Raw genomic sequence first — 22,633 nt, 5'->3', positions numbered from 1 at the left:
CTTTAAAATATTACAAACATGAAAGACTGAAGAAATATAAGATGCGGGCCAAGGAACTCTCCATCTAGTTCAAGAGAAACAAAAAGTCAGGAAATAATAAAAGAGCCATATAAAGTAATATCTGAGGAAGTGCCAAAATCAGTGACAGAAATAAACCAAAAAAAAGCTATAGGTAGTTAAAATTAGATATCACCTCCAACCCTGTCTTCCACTGCTATCCTCACCCCATCTTGTTCCAGTGACAGAAAGCAATGTCACTACTTCACATCTAGACCTTTGATCAGCCTGGGTGCTCTCCTTGTGTTCTTGATGATTTTTTTTTTTTCATTCTTCAAATCCCAACTCAAGGATGATCTCCTCTTTTAAGCTTTTCCTGTCCTTTTGCCCCCAACAAAATTCACCACACTCTTTCTTACACCTGTGAATACTCCTATATTTGCAAGTACTTGTTGATCTTGTGTTTCTCCTCCTACATAATGTTCCCTATTTCTAACAGAGTATCAGAGTAACAAACATTGATTATATAGATGAATTGAACAGTTAGAGAGAAGCTTTGAAAAAAAATGTATCACCTCAGTTAATTTTCCATTAATAGACACTCTATAGGTTTTTTTCTGTTTTTGTTTTTTAAAGGTCAAATACCAAATCCTGGTGCGACACAGGCTTATCATTGATATGGTCTCAGAAATTGATGAACAGACCCCCACCTCCCTTTGTGGCGTATCTCAAAAATTCCAGGTGAAGCCCACAGCTTCGTGGTAAAATGTTAAGTAGCACTTAACTGTTCTTCTCGTAAAAGAAATCTCAGTTGATTCCCTGTGTTTTGCTTAGGTTATAGTACTTTCCCTGTTCAATATAAAGCAAGCCATTCACCATTTGGCCATAAATATACATATCCTCTGATACATTACTTAAATATACATATCCTCTGATACATTACTTCTAAGAATAACACCTACGAAAATACTCCTACATGTGTGAAAAAAAAGGTTTTATAAGAATGGTGCTTGTGATAACTTTGTAATTACACAAAAAATTAAAATGGATTAAATGTTCATCAAAAAGAAATGTGATATAATGTGTACCCATTAAATAAATAAAATAAACCTGTATGTACTAACACATAAAGTTGTCCATCATTTGTTAAGTAAACGTAAGTTCCAGAGCAATCTACATAATAGACTTCATTTTTTAAGCTATGCACAGAACCCTATATTTTGATGTTTGATTTATGTGTTCATACTTACATGATAAAACACATACATCTGAGAAATCATTTGGGAAGAAGAAGGAGGTGAAGAAGCATTTAAATTATTTTATTGTCTGCATCTTTTTTTAATTACATAAGGCATCTCTCCTTGAAACACCTTCTATTCAAATGGTAGACATTGGGTAATATAATGTCTGCAGCTAATAACCCATCTAATGAAGTGTTGGGAAATGAAAAAAAAAAACAAATGATTTAACAGACAGCTAAATCCTGATTGGTCTCTCAGTTTCCAATCTCCTGGAACTGAGTTTAAATTTCTTCTACAAACACATACATCATTGAAGTGTAAAATTTTTCACCAGAGTAAACTTGAGAAATCAACTGGACCTTGAGTATTGTACATTTTGCCTCCTGGACACAAAGGTAACATTAATTGACCATGTTTCAAGTAGAACATTCGTTTTTTAAAGTATCATTTTCTCTTAAAAGGAAAAAAAATACATGGAAGAGTAACACTGTTTTGTTGTTGTAGGTAGCAATTTGAAACATGAAGACTACGATGCTACTGTTTTGTCTTCTAGGATCAACTCGGTCATTACCAGTAAGTATGTTATGTTTGTTTTATACGCCAACCAGCTTCAATCGCATCTCTAGTTGCAGACCTACCTCTCTCCTGCCCTCCATCAAAACTGCTCTGTTTTGTGACTCATTCCCTGAGAGTGCCCAGTGTTTATTTTCCAAAACAGAAAATGACAAGCTAATAAGCTGTTGGTACATATTTCAATGTACTTGCATTTTTTTAAATGCATCCACTCCATCGTGGTAAAGGGTCAATTATTTTGGCAGAGCAATAGGCTAGAAATTAGGAGAAAAAATGAATGCGTTAAGTGGATGATTATTTTATTTTCCAAAAAGAAGTTTTTTCTTGGCAACTAGTTATTTGCTCATGAATAAAGAGGTAAATTATATTTTCTAATTTTTCTACTTGGAAACACTAAATATCTAGATTGTATAAATTCTAAAAAAGACCACCAAAACATATGATATCAAAGGCATAGGATTAAAATGATCAAAATTTTTGACTTAGAACATTTCATCATAAATAGTATTCACATATAACAGGAAAAAATAAAAAAGCACTAGAACTCCAACATTTACTCCATTATTTTGTAGATATAGGGATGAGTGGTTTGGATCTCTAGTGGAGTTTTCTTTGACTATTCAAGATGGTTCAAGACCATTAAGAAAAAAATTACAATATACTTGCTATGAAATAACAGAATAAAAGAAAGCATATTTAGTTGGGCCTCAAGCTTACTCAATACTTCTGCATCCATTCATACAATCAACAAATATTTATTAAAAACTTTCTATATGCCAGACATTGTGCTAGGTGCTGAAGAAACAGTAGTGAGAAGGGAAAGAAAAGCATAATTCTTCATGGTGTTCACAAGGATTGTAGACATTAATTTTTTTTATTTTTTTAACTTTTTTTATTTTTACCAGTGTCACTTGCCAATTTTTTTATTTTTTACTCAAATGATTTTTAAAGAAATGTTAAAGTATAAATAATAACTGTGATTAGTTATGTGAAGGAAATGAACAGGGTGGGATTATCGGGGGGGAGGATGAAACAAGATAAGGTAGCCAACCTCCTTCTTACTTTATCCCAAATACATACGTGTGTGTGTGTGTGTGCGCGCGCGTGTCTGTCCTCTTTGAAAGACGTTGTCTGTAAAAGTTTAATTTTCTAAACAAGGTAAAGTATGAAGTTAATTTTTTTATAAAACAAATGGTTCTTTCACTTCGTCAAATACATTTACCAAAAGATTATTCAAAGTACAGTTTCTCTAGTATATTTAAATTATCACATAACTGGTGAAAACTCAAAACAAGCAAAACTTTCCAGGAGCGCAGCTCTCACGTGAGGTGGGCTGAGATGGAGCAGGCCGGCTGTGCAGGCCACAGCAGATTGCTAATAGACAATGAGAGCAGCTAGAGAGCTAGTGGGGCAGGGCAGCAGGGAGGCGACACTGAAATGTCTATTCAATATAGAAACAATACCAAATGAAACATCAGGACACATAGACAAGGTATTTTTTATTATTTGTAAGTGAATTTATTGAGTTAGCATAAAGCTATAAAGAGTGAATCCATTTGAAAATGTGGACACATACAACAGCCTAGCAATTATTTTCAGTAGATCAAAAGTTTGAGGATAGGACCAGATAGAAAACACAATGAGTAGAAGAAATAAATACAAGACAAATCAGATTTACAGAAAGTGAAGGCCCTAGAGGAAAACAAGATTTTATTCCTTCAACAAATATCTGTTGAGTGCTTACTATATGCCAGACATGGATTTATCTTTTTGAGATGGATCATTGAATAAACCACAGTGAAGTCTATATTTTAGCAAGGAAACAAATGATAAATGGTGAGCAGTCTAAATCAGTAGGTCACATGACAGGTTAGGAGACGGTGAACACTATGAAGAAAAGATCCCAGAGCAGGGTGAGATGGAGCAGGCTGGTGGTGCACAGTGGAGAAGGGGTAGGCTGCATGTTCAGGACAGCAGTCAGGTTTGGCCTCATAAGAGGGAAATTCAAGTAAAGAAACAGGTGAGAGAGTAAAGCCAATGTTCAGGGAAAGAACATTCCAGACAGAGGGAACAGGTGGAGGTGAAATTCTAAAGCAGGAATGGACTTCACCTGTTGCAGAAACAGCAAAAAGGCTGGATGGCCAGAGCAGAGTGAGGGAGGGGAAATGAGGTAGGAAAGATCAGAGAGCTACTGGGGGCCCAGAGCCCTGTAGACCACTGTGGGGTCTCTGGGTTTTACTCTGAGTGAAATTGACAGTCATTGGCCAGCACGGTGGCTCATGCCCATAATCCCAACACTTTGGGGGCCAAGGCAGGCGGATCACTTGAGATCAGGAGTTCAAGACCAGCCTGACCAATATGGTGAAACCCCGTCTCTACTAAAAATACGAAAAATTAGCTGGACGTGGTGGTGTGCACCAGTAATCCCAGCTACTCAGGAGGCTGAGGCAGGAGAATCGTTTGAACCTGGGAAGTGGAGGTTGCAGTGAGCCAAGATCATGCCACTGCACTCCAATCTGGACGGCAGAACAAGGCTCCACTTAAAAAAAAAAAAAGAAGAAGAAGAAAAGAAAGAAAAGAAAAAAAATTGGTAGTCATTGCAGGGACTGAGCAAAGGAGCAACAAGATTAGACTATCATTTTCACAGGGTCACTCTGGCTACTATACTAACAATAGATTGTGGGAGATGAAAAGACTTACTTACAAAATATATATGTATTATATATATATATATGTATATGTATATATAATCTTAAAGCTGAAAGGGACCTCCTAGAACAGGTAATACCAACCTCTCTTTTTTTTTTTTTTTTTTTTTGTGAGACAGAGTCTCACTCTGCAACCTCTGGCTCCCGGGTTCAAGCGATTCTCCTTCTTCAACCTCCCGAGTAGCTGGGATTATAGGCGTGCACCACCATGCTCAGCTAATTTTTGTATTTTTAGTAAAGACAGAGTTTCATCATGTTAGCCAGGCTGGTCCTGAACTCCTGACCTCAAGTGGTCCGCCCGCCTTGGCCTCCCAAAGTGCTGGGATTACAGGCGTGAGCCACCGTGCCCAGCCCCAACCTCTCCTCATAACTAAGGTGGAAACTCCAACATGAAACCAAAACTGCCCCAGGGTAACCTTAGATGACTCAAGGGCTGGTGCAGAGCCAGAGGGCCACACCCCTGTGCCTTCCAGGATGCCTCCAGGAGCAAAAGCAGATTTGCTCAACCTGGCAAAAGAGAAGTTTTTTATTCTCAGACTAAGAGCACTTACAAGGATCTAGCACTGGCTCTGCTGCTCACCATGTCACCTTGGGCAAGTTACTGTAAGCATCAGTTGCCTCATCTATTAGACAAAATAATACAACTAGACCAAATGTGTAGGAGGAATATTTTCATAGCTAAAATTCAGTGATTTTTAATATACTAATAAAATATCCAGGCCAGGAAGAAAAACTGAACTTCTGTTACAAGAGTGATGTGGCAGGCATGGCAATAGTGGGAAGCTTCATGAAAAGGTAGTAAGAATGACGGCAGCTTACCTCAAGCCCCGAGAAAAAGTAAATGTGCACAGAGCTAAGGTACAGATTATATATTCATGTCCTGGCAGAACAGAAAGGCAGGTACAGAAAAGAAATGTGAGCCAAGAACCACCACAAGATATCCCATGTGCTCGGGTGCATCCCAGCCCCCTTCCCCCGACACCATCCCACCTCTCCTGGGCTGGCATTTTTCCGCTCTACAATTACATGTCCTACCATGCACATAATGTTTCAGGGAATTAAACTCCTCTAAAATACACAAAGCCTAAAAGATAGACATTTTTGCATTGGGGGCAACCTGGATATAAATGGATACAAAATCTTAAACACATTCTTGCCTCATCAAATATGTATTTGTTTTCACAAAAGCAGCTCAAACCTGCTTTGGGACTCCCTCCCACAAAACTGGCTCCAGATCAGGGAACACTACCAAACCAACAGCAGTCAAATCAGGTAAGAGTCCTACAGTTCGGAACACGTACAAACCGGTAAAGAAAACACGTTAAGACTGGTCGGTTTAAAATCAAAATTTACATGAAGACTGTACAAGACGGAACAAGAGGGAGGCTTTTCATTTGGGAGTGGGGAAAAGAATCGATATAATTTTCTGAAAAATTTGAATAGGAAAAGTAAAGTACTCTGATTCCTTTTCCTTTTATCTGAATAATCATTTGGTTTAGCAGTGAAATCTAGTCAACTTTGAAAAGAAATAGCTATATCTATTTACAAAGCTTGGTCATCTGTGGCCTTGAGGTAGTGTGGCATTATCATATGCAGTATTTGCCAGCAATAGCAGGGAACCAGAGATGATCTATAAAAAATAACTGCAGATTTCCTCCTGGTTTTGTAAAGTTTCATTGTTGCTGATGTGTTGATGTGTTGCTGTTCAATCTGTTTCTTCAAAGCGTATTTAAATACTTTTGAAAACTGCATTACCTTTTGGCTACTGCCCTCCCTCCCACTTCAACTCTTCCTCTGCTGTGAAGGGCCATGGCTTACCTACTTCTTCTACATTTTGTGAAGTAGGATAATCAGATAACACTGGAGTCTGAAGTCTTCTCCTCAGTCAACAGAACACTCAAGTCAAGAACCATTCTCCCCCCTTAAGGAATCTGAATCTTATACAATTTGGGAACTTTCTTTAAGAAAAAGAATACAAAATTAGATATGTAAAATTAAGTACTGAAATAAATATTTATAATGTGATAAGAAATAAGAGTAAACCACAAATTTTCTTAAGCTGATAAGTACAGTAAGCTTGAGACATTGCTAGGGCACCTCCCAGGGCCACAAAGGGGGCAATGCTAGTGAGAGGCCCCGAGGCTTCATCTTTATTTACCTTCATAGTAAATCCACCTCTGACAGGAGTGTCAATTACATGAGGATATCCACCATTGACAGAGTAAGGGAAGCAGACAACCTCTTGTCTCATACATCACTTTCAATCCCCTGCAGGTCTTTCCTTCTTTAAGTCTGATACCACTAACACAGATGCTCACACTGGGGCCAGATCTGCATCTGGTAAGTGATCTTTTATATCATTTTAATACCCATTGTGAAATAAATATAATGCCTAATGTTACAGTAGGGGGAGCATGCATATGGGTGTGTATATCCACAAATGAAAACACACACGTACTTATTCACATAGATACGTTGAAATAGAGGAGAGAAGAGTCCAAGAGAGTTGAACATCATTAAACGTTTTTCTTAGCAAGAGAGTCTCTAAACAAATGGATCTAATTGTTTCCTTCTCCAGTTTCTCTACCCTCTTCTCCTCCTCTCTCCATTCCTCCACCATACCTTCCTTAATGCTCCTGCAGCATCCACACATCCACATAAACACTATCACTGCTATTATCACCCACAATGACAGGAGCAAACTGGAAGAGACAAAGATCTTCAGTGTCTTCTTATAGAATATCTGTATAGATCTTCAGTCCTGTCATAGAATATCTGTATAATCTGTTTGAGAAGAACAATAAGTTTCTTCCCTGACTTAAAGTGGATTTTTTTAGTGGTCAAATTTAAATATAATTCATGTTCCAGACAAAATATGTAGTCTGAACCTCATAATTTTCACGCATAACCTAGAGGAGTTAATTTCTTAATTGTAAAAAAGCTATCAGAAAATTTTCAGGAACAATTGCTCTTGTAGCCAAAAAGGGAAAGCAAGGATAAAAATAAATCACTTAAGTAATTATCAAACAGAATAGGTTAAATGCCAAAGAAAAACTTAACAGGGGAAAAGTTAGCAATAGCCCTTGCAGTTGTACAAGCAGGCTAAATAAGTCTTTAAATTTCATCTTTGTGTCTAAGTATACATGCAATAGAATACTATGTATTTACATAGCAAATCCTTCCTTTAAATATATTTTACGTTTAGTAAAAACATTTTAGTTTCCTAAATATCCAAACTGAAAAAAAAATACAATGAAATTCTTCTTCCTTGCCCTACAGTTAAATCCTGCTGCAGGAATGACACCTGGTACCCAGACCCACCCATTGACCCTGGGAGGGTTGAATATACAACAGCAACTGCACCCACATGTAAGTTGAACAGCTGGACTTTAGTTTTAACATTAGAGAGCATTTTCTCTCAGGTGAAAGCCTACAGTAGAAACAAAATTTTTTAAAGCTTCTTGAAAATTTTGCCCGGATTGTTAACTGACGAATGTTCTGCTGAACATAGACCAGTATTTGACAATCTGGTTCTTAATGAAAATTCATAAACATACCCAGAGAACTGACCATGCTACCCCACAACCTCTCTAGAATATATGTTTAATGGACAGGAAACCTTGAAAAGTTGGGGAAGATTGAAAAGTGAAAAATGTATGGGGGGAAATTGAGAGATCCCAGGTTTTTTTCTAGCATATTTGTTTTCTCTTGAAGACTTTCTTGGTGACCAAGATCATCTCAATGAAAAATTAAGAGGTGGATAAAGTTTATCTTCAGCAAATCTAATTGTCCCATTTTTGTGCCCTTTTTTTCATTGCTCCTTGAAAGTCCCCAAGGACTTTTCAGTATCTACCACCTCCCACTATCACTTGCTTTCAAAAAAAAGAAACCTGAAAATCCTCTTACACTAAGATATAACTGACATACTTTAGGCATCACCTGTTTTTGAAGTGTTTGCATTTTAACATTGAACAAATTTCAAATTTATACCGTCTCAAAACTTTTCTAAATAGCATAATAGGCTCCAGAGGGGCTGGGTGCAGTGGCCCACACTGTAATCCCAGCACTTTGGAAAGCCAAGGCAGGAGAATCACTTCAGCCCAGGGTTTGAGACCAGCCTGGGCAACATAGTGAGACTTATCTCTACAAAAAATAAAATAAAATAAATATCCAGGCGTGGTGGGGCTCACCTACAGTCCCAGATATTTGGAAGGCTGAGGTGGGAGGATCACTTGAGCAAGGGAGGTCAAGGCTGCAGTGAGCAGCAACTGTGTCACTGCACTCCATCCTGGGTGATGGAGGGGGATTCTGTCTCAAAAAAAAAAAGAAAAGGAAAAGAAAGGCCCTGGAGGAAAATACAATAATCCTTTTACAGCAAGACTAAGTTGTTTGTAGATAACTTATTCTCCCCAACATGTGACCTCAGCCCCCATTACCCAACATAATGGTCTAATTTTTTGTAGAAGCATTAATTATTGTGTAAGTAATATATGTTAATTATAAAGAATTTAGGAAATTTAAATTTTCTAAAATTTACATAAAAGCAAAAAAGAAAATAAAATTCACGTGGAATCTCATTAGCCATAATCAAACACTGTCAACATTCTAGAGTATGTCCTTCCAGTCTTTTTTCTATACATATAAGTACATTTTTAAAGAAAATGTTTTTGCTATATTTCATGTTTTGTAACATGCTTTTTTCCACAAATATATTTTGAATAGTTTCCATGTTTTAAAATATTCACTTACAATGTTGTTTTTAATGACTGCTTAGTAGTCCATGGTACACTAAATTACTTATTATGAAAATTTGGGGGTTTTTCCAAAGTCTTTGCTTCTATAAATAACTCTACAGTGAGCATCCTTGTGACTAAGTCTGTGATATTCCAATGATTATTTCCTTTGGACCAACTCTTAGGAATAGAATATCTGGGGCCAAAGACACAAAAAGTATCTTGATAATAAAAATTATGATAATAAAAGTGACCCTCTGAAAAAGATTTAAGATGCAAATAAAAAGAGATTCTCCGTAACAGGTGATCATAGTATAATCTACATACTGATTGCCCAGCTTCAGTCTCCGCTGTTGCCCTCCTCTAACCTTGACGGTAGACTTACTACATCTTCATGTTCCCCAGAGAGTACCCTCCTAAGTCAAGGCATTAGTGGAACCCGGAGATATTACGAAAGTTTCAGTGTAGTTTCACGTTGTATACTCTCTATGCAATATTATAAATCGGTCTCCATTTGCTGTGGCAATTCTTCAATGTCTCTAGGATGTGCTACCACCAGGGGTTCCCATACCTGACCTTCCCCTGGGCAGCTCTAGTCCCTTCAGCCCTGCCTTTCCCTGTGCAGAGTGGCTTATTATCTCTGCCACAACCTGGACACCTACTGGTGGCTCGCATTTATCAAAGAAAGATGAACCATGCAGGTGAACTCTAGAACCAAGCAATTTCTGGTTAAATGTCAGCTCTACACTTATTACTTATATGATGTTGGCCAAGTTACTTAACCACTCTGTGGCTCATTTTGCTCAAAATTTAAAATGGGCATTAAAGTAGAACCTTCCTCTACAGCTGTTGCGAAGATCAAATGAGTAAATATATGGAAAACCCTTAAAACAATGCCTACCGCATAGTAAACGTGCGATGTGTTAGCTATTATGATTTCAAATAATTTCCCTACCGACAACTAAGAAAAAAGTCCTCTTTATTGTTATATTGGTGAACAATTAGAGTACCTTTCATTACAGTTTTTACTTAGACATCTATGGTTTCCTCTTTTTATCTTTTTGTTCTTTCCACTCCAACTTTCCATTAAAGAAGAAATTTCCATTTCATTTTCTCTTAAATCCGAAATGTACCAACCACTTTCCCATTGCCACGTGAAGCCTAGTTGGGTTTTTTGTTCTTGTTTTGTTGTCCTTTTTTGTCAGTAGACAAGCACCTGATTGTAAGGCTTTTTAATAAATGTATGTAATTTTTCCTTGTAGGCATTCCATAGTTCCATAATTCCTGCACCAACTGTCTTGGGAAACAATAGTTAACAGTCTATTTCATAAGACTTTCAAATCTTCTGGTTTGGTAATTATGAAATTAAGAGTCTCATTTTGATTACTTTCCTGACACTTTGAATTTTCTATAGAAAGAAGAATAAATTTTTAAAACCTTAGCTTTCTTTGACAAACTTCAGGCCAGTTCTCAGAGTAGCAGAGAGTATGGGAGAATGCCAACACCTCACTCAAATGTTTTTCATCTTTTTGTGAACTAAATTTATAATATTTAGTTTGTTATCAGTGACCCTTGAATTATTTCTTGCCTAGTACTAAGAGCTATGCCAATGCCAGGGGTTACTGAGCAATATTTCCTATAATTGCTTTATTTTAACAGCAAGATGTCCAGACAACTATTGCAAGACTAAATATATATACCTCAAGAAATCTTTACATTTGAAAATACCCATCGCATGTTTTAATGTGTCTTCTGAGATGCCATTTGAAAGAAATCTGTACATTTTAACATTATTGTTACTTGAAATAATTTTCAGTTTGGAGACGTCTTGAGAACAATTTTTTTGTTGTTTTTCCAGTTTACTAACTTCTATCTTCTAAATGTGCTATCTTGAACTGGTTTCTAAATCTCTCTAGGACTGATATTCTTTTTACAAATTGGAAAAGTTCCAAACTCCCATCCAGATCTGTGAATTTATATCTGTGATTATAGATAATACATTAGTAATAAATATCTGCTTAACAGATACTATATCCTTTTAAAAAGGTATCAATGGCCGGACAAGGTGGCTCACGCCTGTAATCCAAGAGCTTTGGGAGGCTGAGGCAGGCAGATCACAATGTCAGGAGTTTGAGACCAGCCTGACCAACATGATGAAACCTCGTCTCTACTAAAAATATAAAAAATTAACTGGGCATAGTAGCAGGCAGCTTTAATCCCAGCTACTCAGGAGGCTGAGGCAGGAGAATCACTTGAACCCAAGAGGCAGAGGTTGCAGTGAGCCGAGACCATGCCACTGCACTCCAGCCTGGGCAACAGAGCAAGACTCCATCTCCAAAAAAAAAAAAACAAAACAAAAGATATCAGTATTTACACCATCTTCCAGAACTCACTTTTGAATGAGTTTTTCTCTCATTTTTTCAGATCTTACCAATTTTTGTCACACAACTTGGAGCCCAGGTAAAAATTATGCTTAATATTGTCTTGATTTTAAATCACCTTGCTGTGAAATATTCATTCTTACCTCAATTCACTAGATAGTTGTGAGGTTTTCAATGTACTTTGTGCTATATGGACACTGATAATCACAAGAGCTTGCTTTCTGCATAAGTTTTCTTCAATGAACATCCACTTAATGATAGAAAAATGTATAATTTTTGGATGGAGATTAACTCATTACTCAAAAAATGAATGTTAGCAGTCTCGCATCAGATGCTGACTTGAGTTTTGTAATATAGATGATAAGGCAGTTTGACATATTATTGGAAAGGCAAAATCTCTATAAACTTTGAAAGTATTTTAAGTTTTAAGTGATATTATACATATATTACTACAAATATATTAAAATGTGTCTAACAAATTGTCTTTGTCATTTTGCTTTTAGGGCACTATCCTAAGCTCAGAGGAACTGGTAAAAAAAATTAAAAATACTATTTCAAATTATTTTCACTTCTATCACAATGTTTTCTGTCCTCATATAGTCTCTTTTGACCATAAATCCAAAATATGCTATGTACTACAATGAACTGAACATTTTTATAGTAACTTGCATTAGATTATCCTTTCTTTGTTTGGGGATTTCATTGTACTTCTCCAGCTATTTTTCTTTTTATTATTATACTTTAAGTTTAAGGGTACATGTGCACAATGTGCAGGTTTGTTACATATGTATCCATGTGCCATGTTGGTTTGCTGCACCCATTAACTCGTCATTTAGCATTAGGTATATCTCCTAATGCTGTCCCTCCCCCCTCCCCCCACCCCACAACAGTCCCTGGAGTGTGATGTTCCCCTTCTTGTGTCCATGAGTTCTCATTGTTCAATTCCCACCTATGAGTGAGAACATGCGGTGTTTGGTTTTGTTGTCCTTGAGATAGTTCACTGAGAATGATGGTTTCCAGTTTCATCCATGTCCCTACAAAGGACATGAACTCATCATTTTTTATGGCTTCATAGTATTCCATGGTGTATATGTGCCACACTTTCTTAATCCAGTCTATCGTTGTTGGACATTTGGGTTGGTTCCAACTCTTTGCTATTGTGAATAGTGCCGCAATAAACATACGTGTGCATGTGTCTTTATAGCAGCATGATTTATATTCCTTTGGGGATATACCCAGTAATGGGATGGCTGGGTCAAATGGTATTTTTAGTTCTTGATCCCTGAGGAATCGCCACACTGACTTCCACGATGGTTGAACTAGTTTACAGTCCCACCAACAGTGTAAAATTGTTCCTATTTCTCCACATCCTCTCCAGCACCTGCTGTTCCCTGACTTTTTAATGATCGCCATTCTAACTGGTGTGAGATGGTATCACATTGTGGTTTTGATTTGCATTTCTCTGATGGCCAGTGATGATGAGCATTTTTTCATGTGTTTTTTGGCTGCACAAATGTCTTCTTTTGAGAAGTGTCTGTTCATGTCCTTTGCCCACTTTTTGATGGGGTTGTTTGTTTTTTTCTTGTAAATTTGTTTGAGTTCATTGTAGATTCTGGACATTAGCCCTTTGTCAGATGAGTAGGTTGCAAGAATTTTGTCCCCTTATTGTAGGTTGCCTGCTCACTCTGATGGTAGTTTCTTTTGCTGTGCAGAAGCTCTTTAGTTTAATTAGATCCCATTTGTCAATTTTGGCTTATGTTGCCATTGCTTTTGGTGTTTTAGACATGAAGTCCTTGCCCATGCCTATGTCCTGAATGGTATTGCCTAGGTTTTCTTCTAGGGTTTTTATGGTTTTAGGTCTAACATGTAAGTCTTTAATCCATCTTCAGTTAATTTTTGTATAAGGTGTAAGGAAGGGATCCAGTTTCAGCTTTCTACATATGGCTAGCCAGTTTTCCCAGCACTATTTATTAAATAGGGAATCCTTTTCCCATTGCTTGTTTTTGTCAGGTTTGTCAAAGATCAGATAGTTGTAGATATGCAGCATCATTTCTGAGGACTCTGTTCTGTTCCATTGATCTATGTCTCTGTTTTGGTACCAGTACCATGCTGTTTTGGTTACTGTAGCCTTGTAGTATAGTTTGAAGTCAGGTAGCATGATGCCTCCAGCTTTGTTCTTTTGGCTTAGGATTGACTTGGTGATGCAGGCTCTTTTTTGGTTCCATATGAACTTTAAAGTAGTTTTTCCCAATTCTGTGAAGAAAGTCATTGGTAGCTTGATGGGGATGGCATTGAATCTATAAATTACCTTGGGCGGTATGGCCATTTTCACGATATTGGTTCTTCTGACCCATGAGCATGGAATGTTCTTCCCTTTGTTTGTATCCTCTTTTATTTCATTGAGTAGTTGCTTGTAGTTCTCCTTGAAGAGGTCCTTCACGTCCCTTGTAAATTGGATTCCTAGGTATTTTATTCTCTTTGAAGCAATTGTGAATGGGAGTTCACTCATGATTTGGCTCTCTGTTTGTCTGTGATTGCTGTACAAGAATGCTTGTGATTTTTGTACATTGATTTTGTATCCTGAGACTTTGCTGAAGTTGCTTATCAGCTTAAGGAGACTTTGGGCTGAGACAATGGGGTTTTCTAGATATACAATCATGTCATCTGCAAACAGGGACAATTTGACTTCCTCTTTTCCTAATTGAATACCCTTTATTTCCTTCTCCTGCCTGATTGCCCTGGCCAGAACTTCCAACACTATGTTGAATAGGAGTGGTGAGAGAGGGCATCCCTGTCTTGTGCCAGTTTTCAAAGGGAATGCTTCCAGTTTTTGCCCATTCAGTATGATATTGGCTGTGGGTTTGTCATAGATAGCTCTTATTATTCTGAGATACATCCCATCAATACCTAATTTATTGAGAGTTTTTAGCATGAAGGGTTGTTGAATTTTGTCAAAGGCCTTTTCTGCATCTATTGAGATAATCATGTGGTTTTTGTGTTTGGTTCTGTTTATATGCTGGATTACATTTATTGATTTGCATTATGTTGAACCAGCCTTGCATCCCAGGGATGAAGCCCACTTGATTGTGGTGGATAAGCTTTTTGATGTGCTGCTGGATTCGGTTTGCCAGTATTTTATTGAGGATTTTTGTATCAATGTTCATCAAGGATATTGGTCTGAAATTATCTTTTTTGATTGTGTCTCTGCCAGGCTTTGGTATCAGGATGATGCTGGCCTCATAAAATGTATTAGGGAGGATTCCCTCTTTTTCTGTTGATTGGAATAGTTTCAGAAGGAATGGTACCAGTTCCTCCTTGTACCTCTGGTAGAATTCGGGTATGAATCCATCAGGTCCTGGACTCTTTATGGTTGGTAAGCTATTGATTATTGCCACAATTTCAGAGGCTGTTGTTGGTCTATTCAGAGATTCAACTTCTTCCTGGTTTAGTCTTGGGAGAGTGTATTTGTCGAGGAATTTATCCATTTCCTCTAGATTTTCTAGTTTATTTGTATAGAGGTGTTTCTAGTATCTCTGATGGTAGATTGTATTTCTGTAGGATCAGTGGTGATATCCCGTTTATCATTTTTTATTGCATCTATTTGATTCTTCTCTCTTTTCTTCTTTATTAGTCTTGCTAGCGGTCTATCAATTTTGTTGATCTTTTCAAAAAACCAGCTCCTGGATTCATTAACTTTTTGAAGGGTTTTTTGTGTCTCTATTTCCTTCAGTTCTGCTCTGATTTTAGTTATTTCTTGCCTTCTGCTAGCTTTTGAATGTGTTTGCTCTTGCTTTTCTAGTTCTTTTAATTGTGATGTTAGGGTGTCAATTTTGGATCTTTCCTGCTTTCTCTTGTGGGCATTTAGTGCTATAAATTTCCCTCTACACACTGCTTTGAATGTGTCCCAGAGATTCTGGTATGTTGTGTCTTTGTTCTCGTTGGTTTCAAAGAACATCTTTATTTCTGCCTTCATTTCGTTATGTACCCAGTAGTCATTCAGGATCAGGTTGTTCAGTTTCCATGTAGTTGAGCGGTTTTGAGTGAGTTTCTTAATCCTGAGTTCTAGTTTGATTACACTGTGGTCTGAGAGACAGTTTGTTGTAATTTCTGTTCTTTTACATTTGCTGAGGAGAGCTTTACTTCCAACTATTGGTCAGTTTTGGAATAGGTGTGGTGTGGTGATGAAAAAAATGTATATTCTGTTGATTTGGGGTGGAGAGTTCTGTAGATGTCTATTAGGTCCACTTGGTGCAGAGCCGAGTTCAATTCCTGGGTATCCTTGTTAACTTTCTGTCTCGTTGATCTGTCCAATGTTGACAGTGGGGTGTTAAAATCTCCCATTATTATTGTGTGGGAGTCTAAGTCTCTTTGTAGGTCACTCAGGACTTGCTTTATGAATCTGGGTGCTCCTGTATTGGGTGCATATATATTTAGGATAGTTAGCTCTTCTTGTTGAATTGATCCCTTTACCATTATGTAATGGCCTTCTTTGTCTCTTTTGATCTTTGTTAGTTTAAAGTCTATTTTATCAGAGACTAGGATTGCAACCCCTGCCTTTTTTTGTTTTCCATTTGCTTGGTAGATCTTCCTCCATCCCTTTATTTTGAGTCTATGTGTGTCTCTGCACGTGAGATGGGTTTCCTGAATACAGCACACTGATGTGTCTTGACTCCTTATCCAATTTGCCAGTCTGTGTCTTTTAATTGGAGCATTTAGCCCATTTACATTTAAAGTTAATATTGTTATGTGTGAATTTGATCCTGTCATTATGATGTTAGCTGGTTATTTTGCTCGTTAGTTGATGCAGTTTCTTCCTAGCCTTGATGGTCTTTACAATTTGGCATGTTTTTGCAGGGGCTGGTACCAGTTATTCCTTTCCATGTTTAGTGCTTCCTTCAGGAGCTCTTTTAGGGCAGGCCTGATGGTGACAAAATCTCTCAGCATTTGCTTGTCTGTAAAGTATTTTATTTCTCTTTCACTTATGAAGCTTAGTTTGGCTGGATATGAAATTCTGCGTTGAAAATTCTTTTCTTTAAGAATGTTGAATATTGGCCCCCACTCTCTTCTGGCTTGTAGAGTTTCTGCCGAGAGATCTGCTGTTAGTCTGATGGGCTTCCCTTTGTGGGTAACCCGACCTTTCTCTATGGCTGCCCTTAATATTTTTTCCTTCATTTCAACTTTGGTGAATCTGACAATTATGTGTCTTGGAGTTGCTCTTCTCGAGGAGTATCTTTGTGGCGTTCTCTGTATTTCCTGAATCTGAATGTTGGCCTGCCTTGCTAGATTGGGGAAGTTCTCCTGGATAATATCCTGCAGAGTGTTTTCCAACTTGGTTCCATTCTCCCCGTCATTTTCAGGTACACCAATCAGACGTAGATTTTGTCTTTTCACATAGTCCCATATTTCTTGGAGGCTTTGTTCATTTCTTTTTATTCTTTTTTCTCTAAACTTCCCTTCTCACTTCGTTTCATTCATTTCATCTTCCATCACTGATACCCCTTTCTTCCAGTTGATCCCAACGGCTACTGAGGCTTCTGCATTCTTCACATAGTTCTTGAAACTTGGCTTTCAGCTCCATCAGCTCCTTCAAGCACTTCTCTGCATTGGTTATTTTAGTTATACATTCATCTAATTTTTTTCAAAGTTTTTAACTTCTTTGCCATTGGTTTGAATTTCCTCCTGTAGCTTGGAGTAGTTTGATCGTCTGAAGCCTTCTTCTCTCAATTCGTCAAAGTCATTCTCTGTCCACCTTTGTTCCGTTGCTGGTGAGGAACTGCGTTCTTTTGGAGGAGGAGAGGCGCTCTGCTTTTTAGAGTTTCCAGTTTTTCTGCTCTGTTTTCTCCCCATCTTTGTAGTTTTTTTCTACTTTTGGTCTTTGATGATGGTGATGTACAGATGGGTTTTTGGTGTGGGTGTTCTTTCTGTTTGTTAGTTTTCCTTCTAACAGACAGGACCGTCAGCTGCAGGTCTGTTGGAGTTTGCTAGAGGTCCACTCCAGACGCTGTTTGGCTGGGTGTCAGCAGCGGTGGCTGCAGTACAGCAGATTTTCATGAACCGCAAATTCAGCTGTCTGATAGGTCCTCTGGAAGTTTTGTCTCAGAGGAGTACCCAGCCGAGTGAGGTGTCAGTCTGTCCCTACTGGGGAGTGCCTCCCAGTTAGGCTGCTCAGGGGCCAGGGACCCACTTTAGGAGGCAGTCTGCCCATTCTCAGATCTCCAGCTGCGTGCTGGGAGAACCACTACTCTCTTCAAAGCTGTCAGACACAGACATATAAGTCTGCAGAGGTTACTGCTGTCTTTTTGTCTGTGCCCTGCCCCCAGAGGTGGAGCCTACAGAGGCAGGCAGGCCTCCTTGAGCTGTGGTGGGCTCCACCCAGTTCGAGTTTCCTGGCTGCTTTGTTTACCTAAGCAAGCCTGGGCAGTGGCAGGCACCCCTCCCCCAGGCTTGCTCCCTCCTTGCAGTTTGATCTCAGACTGCTGTGCTAGCAATCAGCAAGACTCCGTGGGCGTAAGACCCTCCAAGCCAGGTGCGGAACACAATCTCCTGGTGTGCCATTTTCCAAGCCCATTGGAAAAGCGCAGTATTAGGGTGGGAGTGACCCGATTTTCCAGGTGCCATCTGTCTCCCCTTTCTTTGACTAGGAAAGGGAACTCCCTGACCCCTTGCGCTTCCCGAGTGAGGCAATGCCTTGCCCTGCTTTGGCTCGCACACGTGCGCTGCACTGACTGTCCTGCACCCACTGTTTGGCACTCCCCAGTGAGATGAACCCGATACCTCAGATGGTAATGCAGAAATCACCCGTCTTCTGCATCACTCACGCTGGGAGCTGTAGATGGAGCTGTTCCTATTCGGCCATCTTGGCTCCACCTTCTCCAGCTATTTTTCTATTAATTTGACTTAGCTTTTGTTTCCGTTTATTGCTATCAGATTCAGTTCTATCCAGAAAGGTAATGCACATTTTTTAACTCCATAAGATTTTCAGTCTAGGATTATAAACTATTGAAATGTATGCAAATGTAGAATAATATAAATATTGAGTTTTTACGGGAAAGATTAAATTCCTTGACTTGGATTTTTAATTTTTATGGAAAAATATTTCGTTTTCCAGCATCAGATAGTGATAAATGAACTCTTTCCTACACACATAAATAATTGGAGGGCTGTACCTAAATACAGTTCATATCACCATTGCTAGACACTTCTATGCATTCCTCTATAGGTCCTTTTCTAGAGAAAAGGACTTGAATTAACATGATATCTAAACATGACAACAGTACATAATTGAGGCAATATTTGGGAACACAGTTATTCAACAGCTTTTCTATTATGGAAAATGTAGATATTTTCTATATTGTCCATAAATAATCATCAAGTAATGGGGCTAGTGTCTGTTTTGCCAACATTGATACATGAACATCCATATCCAGCTACTGAAGGTTCTTCTATATAACCAGAACTTTAGCAGATCCTTTACATATGTTGCCTTCAACCTTCCCCAAAGCACAAAGCAGATATTTTTGACCCAGCTTTACAGATAAAGAAACTGAGGTTAAAAGTTTAAGTAATTTAGGCCTCAAAGGCAACAATGACAAGAAGAGAGTGGATCCAGATCCAATGCCATTTTTTAACCTACTACACTAGTGGTTTTTCAAACATTTTTAATACAACTCACAATAGCAACTATATTTTTCATGCAGCTTAACACACACACACACACACACATTCACGAAACAGCATTCACCTTTACTATATAGAATGCACTACTAGTCTACTGCCTGTTTTATTGTTTAATGATGACTGACACTCACCTTTTTTACTTCAAAACTGTGGATGTCACAACCCTCAGTTTGAAAACGTCTATACTCCTATCTGTCATCCAGCGTAAGTCTAATTCTGGTTTCGATATCTCTTAAATGTAACACAGTTTTTCCCAAACTTCATTCCTTACCCAGGAAATCAGGATGGCATCAAAAGCTGGTTAAAAAGGCAGATTGCTAGGTCCTGCTCCAGACCTGCTCGATCAGAATCTCTCTAAAAATGAAAAACTCCAATAGACAGGAATTCTTTATGTATCCTCAAGGAACACACAATAGCTGAATTGCCAGGATAAATGTTTCTGACTGAGTATTCCAACACCTTTGAAAAATACATCAAAAAAACGAAGGGATGAAAGCCATCAGGATTAATCTACTTGAATCAATTTTTCCATTAATTTTAAATCTCTTATTTTTTGAAAAAAAATGTTATGAGCAAAATAAAGATTACATGTTAGGTTTAATAATATGTAATTCATTTCTGAGGGAAATGGAGCATAGCAAAGAGTCCCAGTATTGAATCAGACTAGGCTGGAGCAAGGGTGTATTTCCCCTGAGGAATGCCAGGTCTTTGCTGTCTTCTCTGACTTTACTCTCTCCATCTTTCCATTCCTACCCAAACTTGCTCCCCTTAAAAGAGAAAAGAAAATGTGCTTCTTTTAACTTTGTTTTCTGTTTGCCTCCCTCATTCCAGCCACAAATCTTCACAAGCCTCATCATCCATTCCTTGTTCCCGGGAGGCATCCTGCCCACCAGTCAGGCAGGGGCTAATCCAGATGTCCAGGATGGAAGCCTTCCAGCAGGAGGAGCAGGTGTAAATCCTGCCATCCAGGGAACCCCAGCAGGCCACCTCCCAACTCCCAGTGGCACAGATGATGACTTTGCAGTGACCACCCCTGCAGGCATCCAAAGGAACACACATGCCATTGAGGAAACCACCACAGAATCAGCAAATGGTAAATTCTCCTAGCTTGGAACATGCTTCTTGGTTATAAAAGTCATCTGCAGAATGGAAAAGAGGAGTTCTTTGTCTTGCCTTGACAAATGCAGATCTTAGTAAGATTAGGAAGCCCCTTTACTCACTCACAGTTGACTCCGGCAACATGAGGGAATATTTTTATTCAGCCACCAACCCTCTGGTATTAACACTGAAGGAAGAATTTGTGTGAGTGTTTTTGGTTGTTTTGAGACAGGGTCTTACTCTGTTGCCCAGACTGGAGTGCAGTGGTGTGATCTCGGCTCACTGCAACCCCCGCCTCCCGGGTTCAAGCGATTCTCATGTCTCAGCCTCCCAGTAGCTAGGATTACAGGAGCACATCACCACACATGGCTAATTTTTGTATTTTTAGTAGAGACAGGGTTCAACCATGTTGGCCAGGCTGGTCTCGAACTCCTGACCTCAAGTGATCCACCAGCCTCGGCCTCCCAAAGTGCTGGGATTACGGGAGTGAGCCGCTGCACCTGACCATACTGGCTAATTTTTGTATTATTTGTAAAAACGGGGTTTTGCCATGTTGCCCAGGCTGGTCTAGAACTCCTGGCCTCAAGCAATCTGCCCGCCTCGGCCTCCCAAAGTGCTGGGATTGCAGGCATGAGCCACCATGCCTGGCCTGAAAGATTTTTAATTGTTAGCATAACACACGTTCCATTTTCGGTCAGAACTGAAAATACTTGGTAGTAGACTGTGTTCCTCACCCCAATACACACACACGCACATAGAGGCCTATAGGAGACACACTTCAGTTCATCATGACCCTGTCTCCACTCACTGATGGAGCCTCAGAACCTTCCTACTGTAATACTGCAAGCAGCCACTAGTGATAGCTGGCAGAGCAGATAAACCCATCTGCCGTTCTTATATGGAACTTAAGAAATGTGACAAAAATAAGCTTTTCTTGCACCCACAAGCAAAGTTAATTGTTTAACATGTGAAAATGTCTAGAACCAAATATCCTTAGAGATAACTAAAGAATGATATGGATGCTCCTAATCCTGGAAAAGAAACTTGGATCTCAAGTAAAAAATATTTAAGTTTAATATACTTTTTACCTACGTTTAAAAGGTGTTTTATTTTCTTCCAGGAATTCAGTAAGCTGTTTCAAATTTTTTCAACTAAGCTGCCTCGAATTTGGTGATACATGTGAATCTTTATCACTGATTATATTATGGAATAGATTGAGACACATTGGATAGTCTTAGAAGAAATTAATTCTTAATTTACCTGAAAATATTCTTGAAGTTTCAGAAAATATATTCTATGTGGAGAATACCAACTTTTAAAAACAATAATTAAATGGATAAATTTGTCTTTGAAATATAACATTATGCTGCCTGGATGATATGCATATTAAAACATATTTGGAAAACTGACTCTTTTTCTTCTTTGGAGATGGAAGAAAGTTGGCCCTTACAGAAACTACATTTCCTCAGGGCACTAACATGATACTCCAGGTCTAGAACTTTCTTTGGAAGTAGGAAGCACAGCAGTCAAGAAAGGGACACCCAGCAATGTGAAGACAAATTCTGGTCTCTTCACAGCTACCTCATCATTCGCTTTCTTATAAGAACCACAAACTTAATTTTTAATAAGCAGAGTACTTTAGAACATCTAAAACATACAGTACAAAGAATTATAAATCATAATTCTGCCTATCCTCAAGTGTTTATATTCAGAACTCATGATAATGGCATTTAATGTTTAATTCTAGTATGCTTGAGTGTGAAAAATGGCATTGAAAAAAGTAATCATAATCACTAAAACAAACCAAGGTGATACTCTTGCTCCATTCACCTAAAAGGTAGAAATTAATCTCATTTAAACTTATAACAGACCATTGCAGTTCATCTATAGTAAGGGGGATTAATACAAACTGCAGTAGAGCCTCCCAAAAAGAAAGGTATGGATAGGGTTAATAACATTTCTCACTATATATGGCTCAACTCCATCAGTATGCAACAAATGTAAATATGCACCATGAAATATATTCTATGTTTAGTGTATCAGGTGGTTACAGATTTGCTAGTGGTTAATGATTTATTAGTCACCTTGTTTCAGACATGCAGAAGCTGAATAACTTACTTATAAACTGTCAAGATTCATGACCAAATGAGAGTAAATTAGTATTCAAACTTCCAAAAATATTTTGCCACTTGTGATAATAATTAAAAGTGCTTTTTCTGGCTTTT

General features: G+C 38.4%; 1 protein-coding gene across 2 annotated transcripts; it reads left to right on the top strand.

Annotated features, from left to right (window-relative positions):
- The first annotated feature begins 1,547 nt into the window (after window positions 1-1,547).
- On the top strand, window positions 1,548-21,817 carry AMTN (amelotin). Of its 2 annotated transcripts, none has more exons than XM_055296231.1 (9): window positions 1,548-1,633; window positions 1,743-1,811; window positions 5,711-5,791; window positions 6,794-6,859; window positions 7,799-7,888; window positions 11,677-11,712; window positions 12,137-12,163; window positions 20,142-20,403; window positions 21,529-21,817. In XM_055296231.1, the coding sequence occupies exons 2-9, from the start codon at window positions 1,758-1,760 to the stop codon at window positions 21,537-21,539; spliced, it is 627 nt and encodes a 208-aa protein (XP_055152206.1). In that variant the 5' UTR covers window positions 1,548-1,633; window positions 1,743-1,757; the 3' UTR covers window positions 21,540-21,817. The 2 variants fall into 2 exon arrangements, with proteins under 2 accessions (XP_055152206.1, XP_055152205.1); XM_055296230.1 differs by having other exon boundaries at window positions 5,708-5,791.
- Window positions 21,818-22,633: the final 816 nt, after the last annotated feature.

This window comes from Symphalangus syndactylus, chromosome 10, assembly GCF_028878055.3.
Source record: "Symphalangus syndactylus isolate Jambi chromosome 10, NHGRI_mSymSyn1-v2.1_pri, whole genome shotgun sequence".
Taxonomy (NCBI): Eukaryota; Metazoa; Chordata; class Mammalia; order Primates; family Hylobatidae; genus Symphalangus; species Symphalangus syndactylus.
This window is presented reverse-complemented; position numbering and strand designations above follow the sequence as displayed.

Excerpts from the sequence above, each read along its gene's own strand:
- AMTN (XM_055296230.1), top strand. The coding sequence starts at position 1,758 with ATGAAGACTACGATGCTACTGTTTTGTCTTCTAGGATCAACTCGGTCA. Across the intron at positions 5,792-6,793 it reads ACCAACAGCAGTCAAATCAG|GTCTTTCCTTCTTTAAGTCT; the intron begins GTAAGAGTCCTA and ends AATCCCCTGCAG. Across the intron at positions 11,713-12,136 it reads TCACACAACTTGGAGCCCAG|GGCACTATCCTAAGCTCAGA; the intron begins GTAAAAATTATG and ends TTTTGCTTTTAG.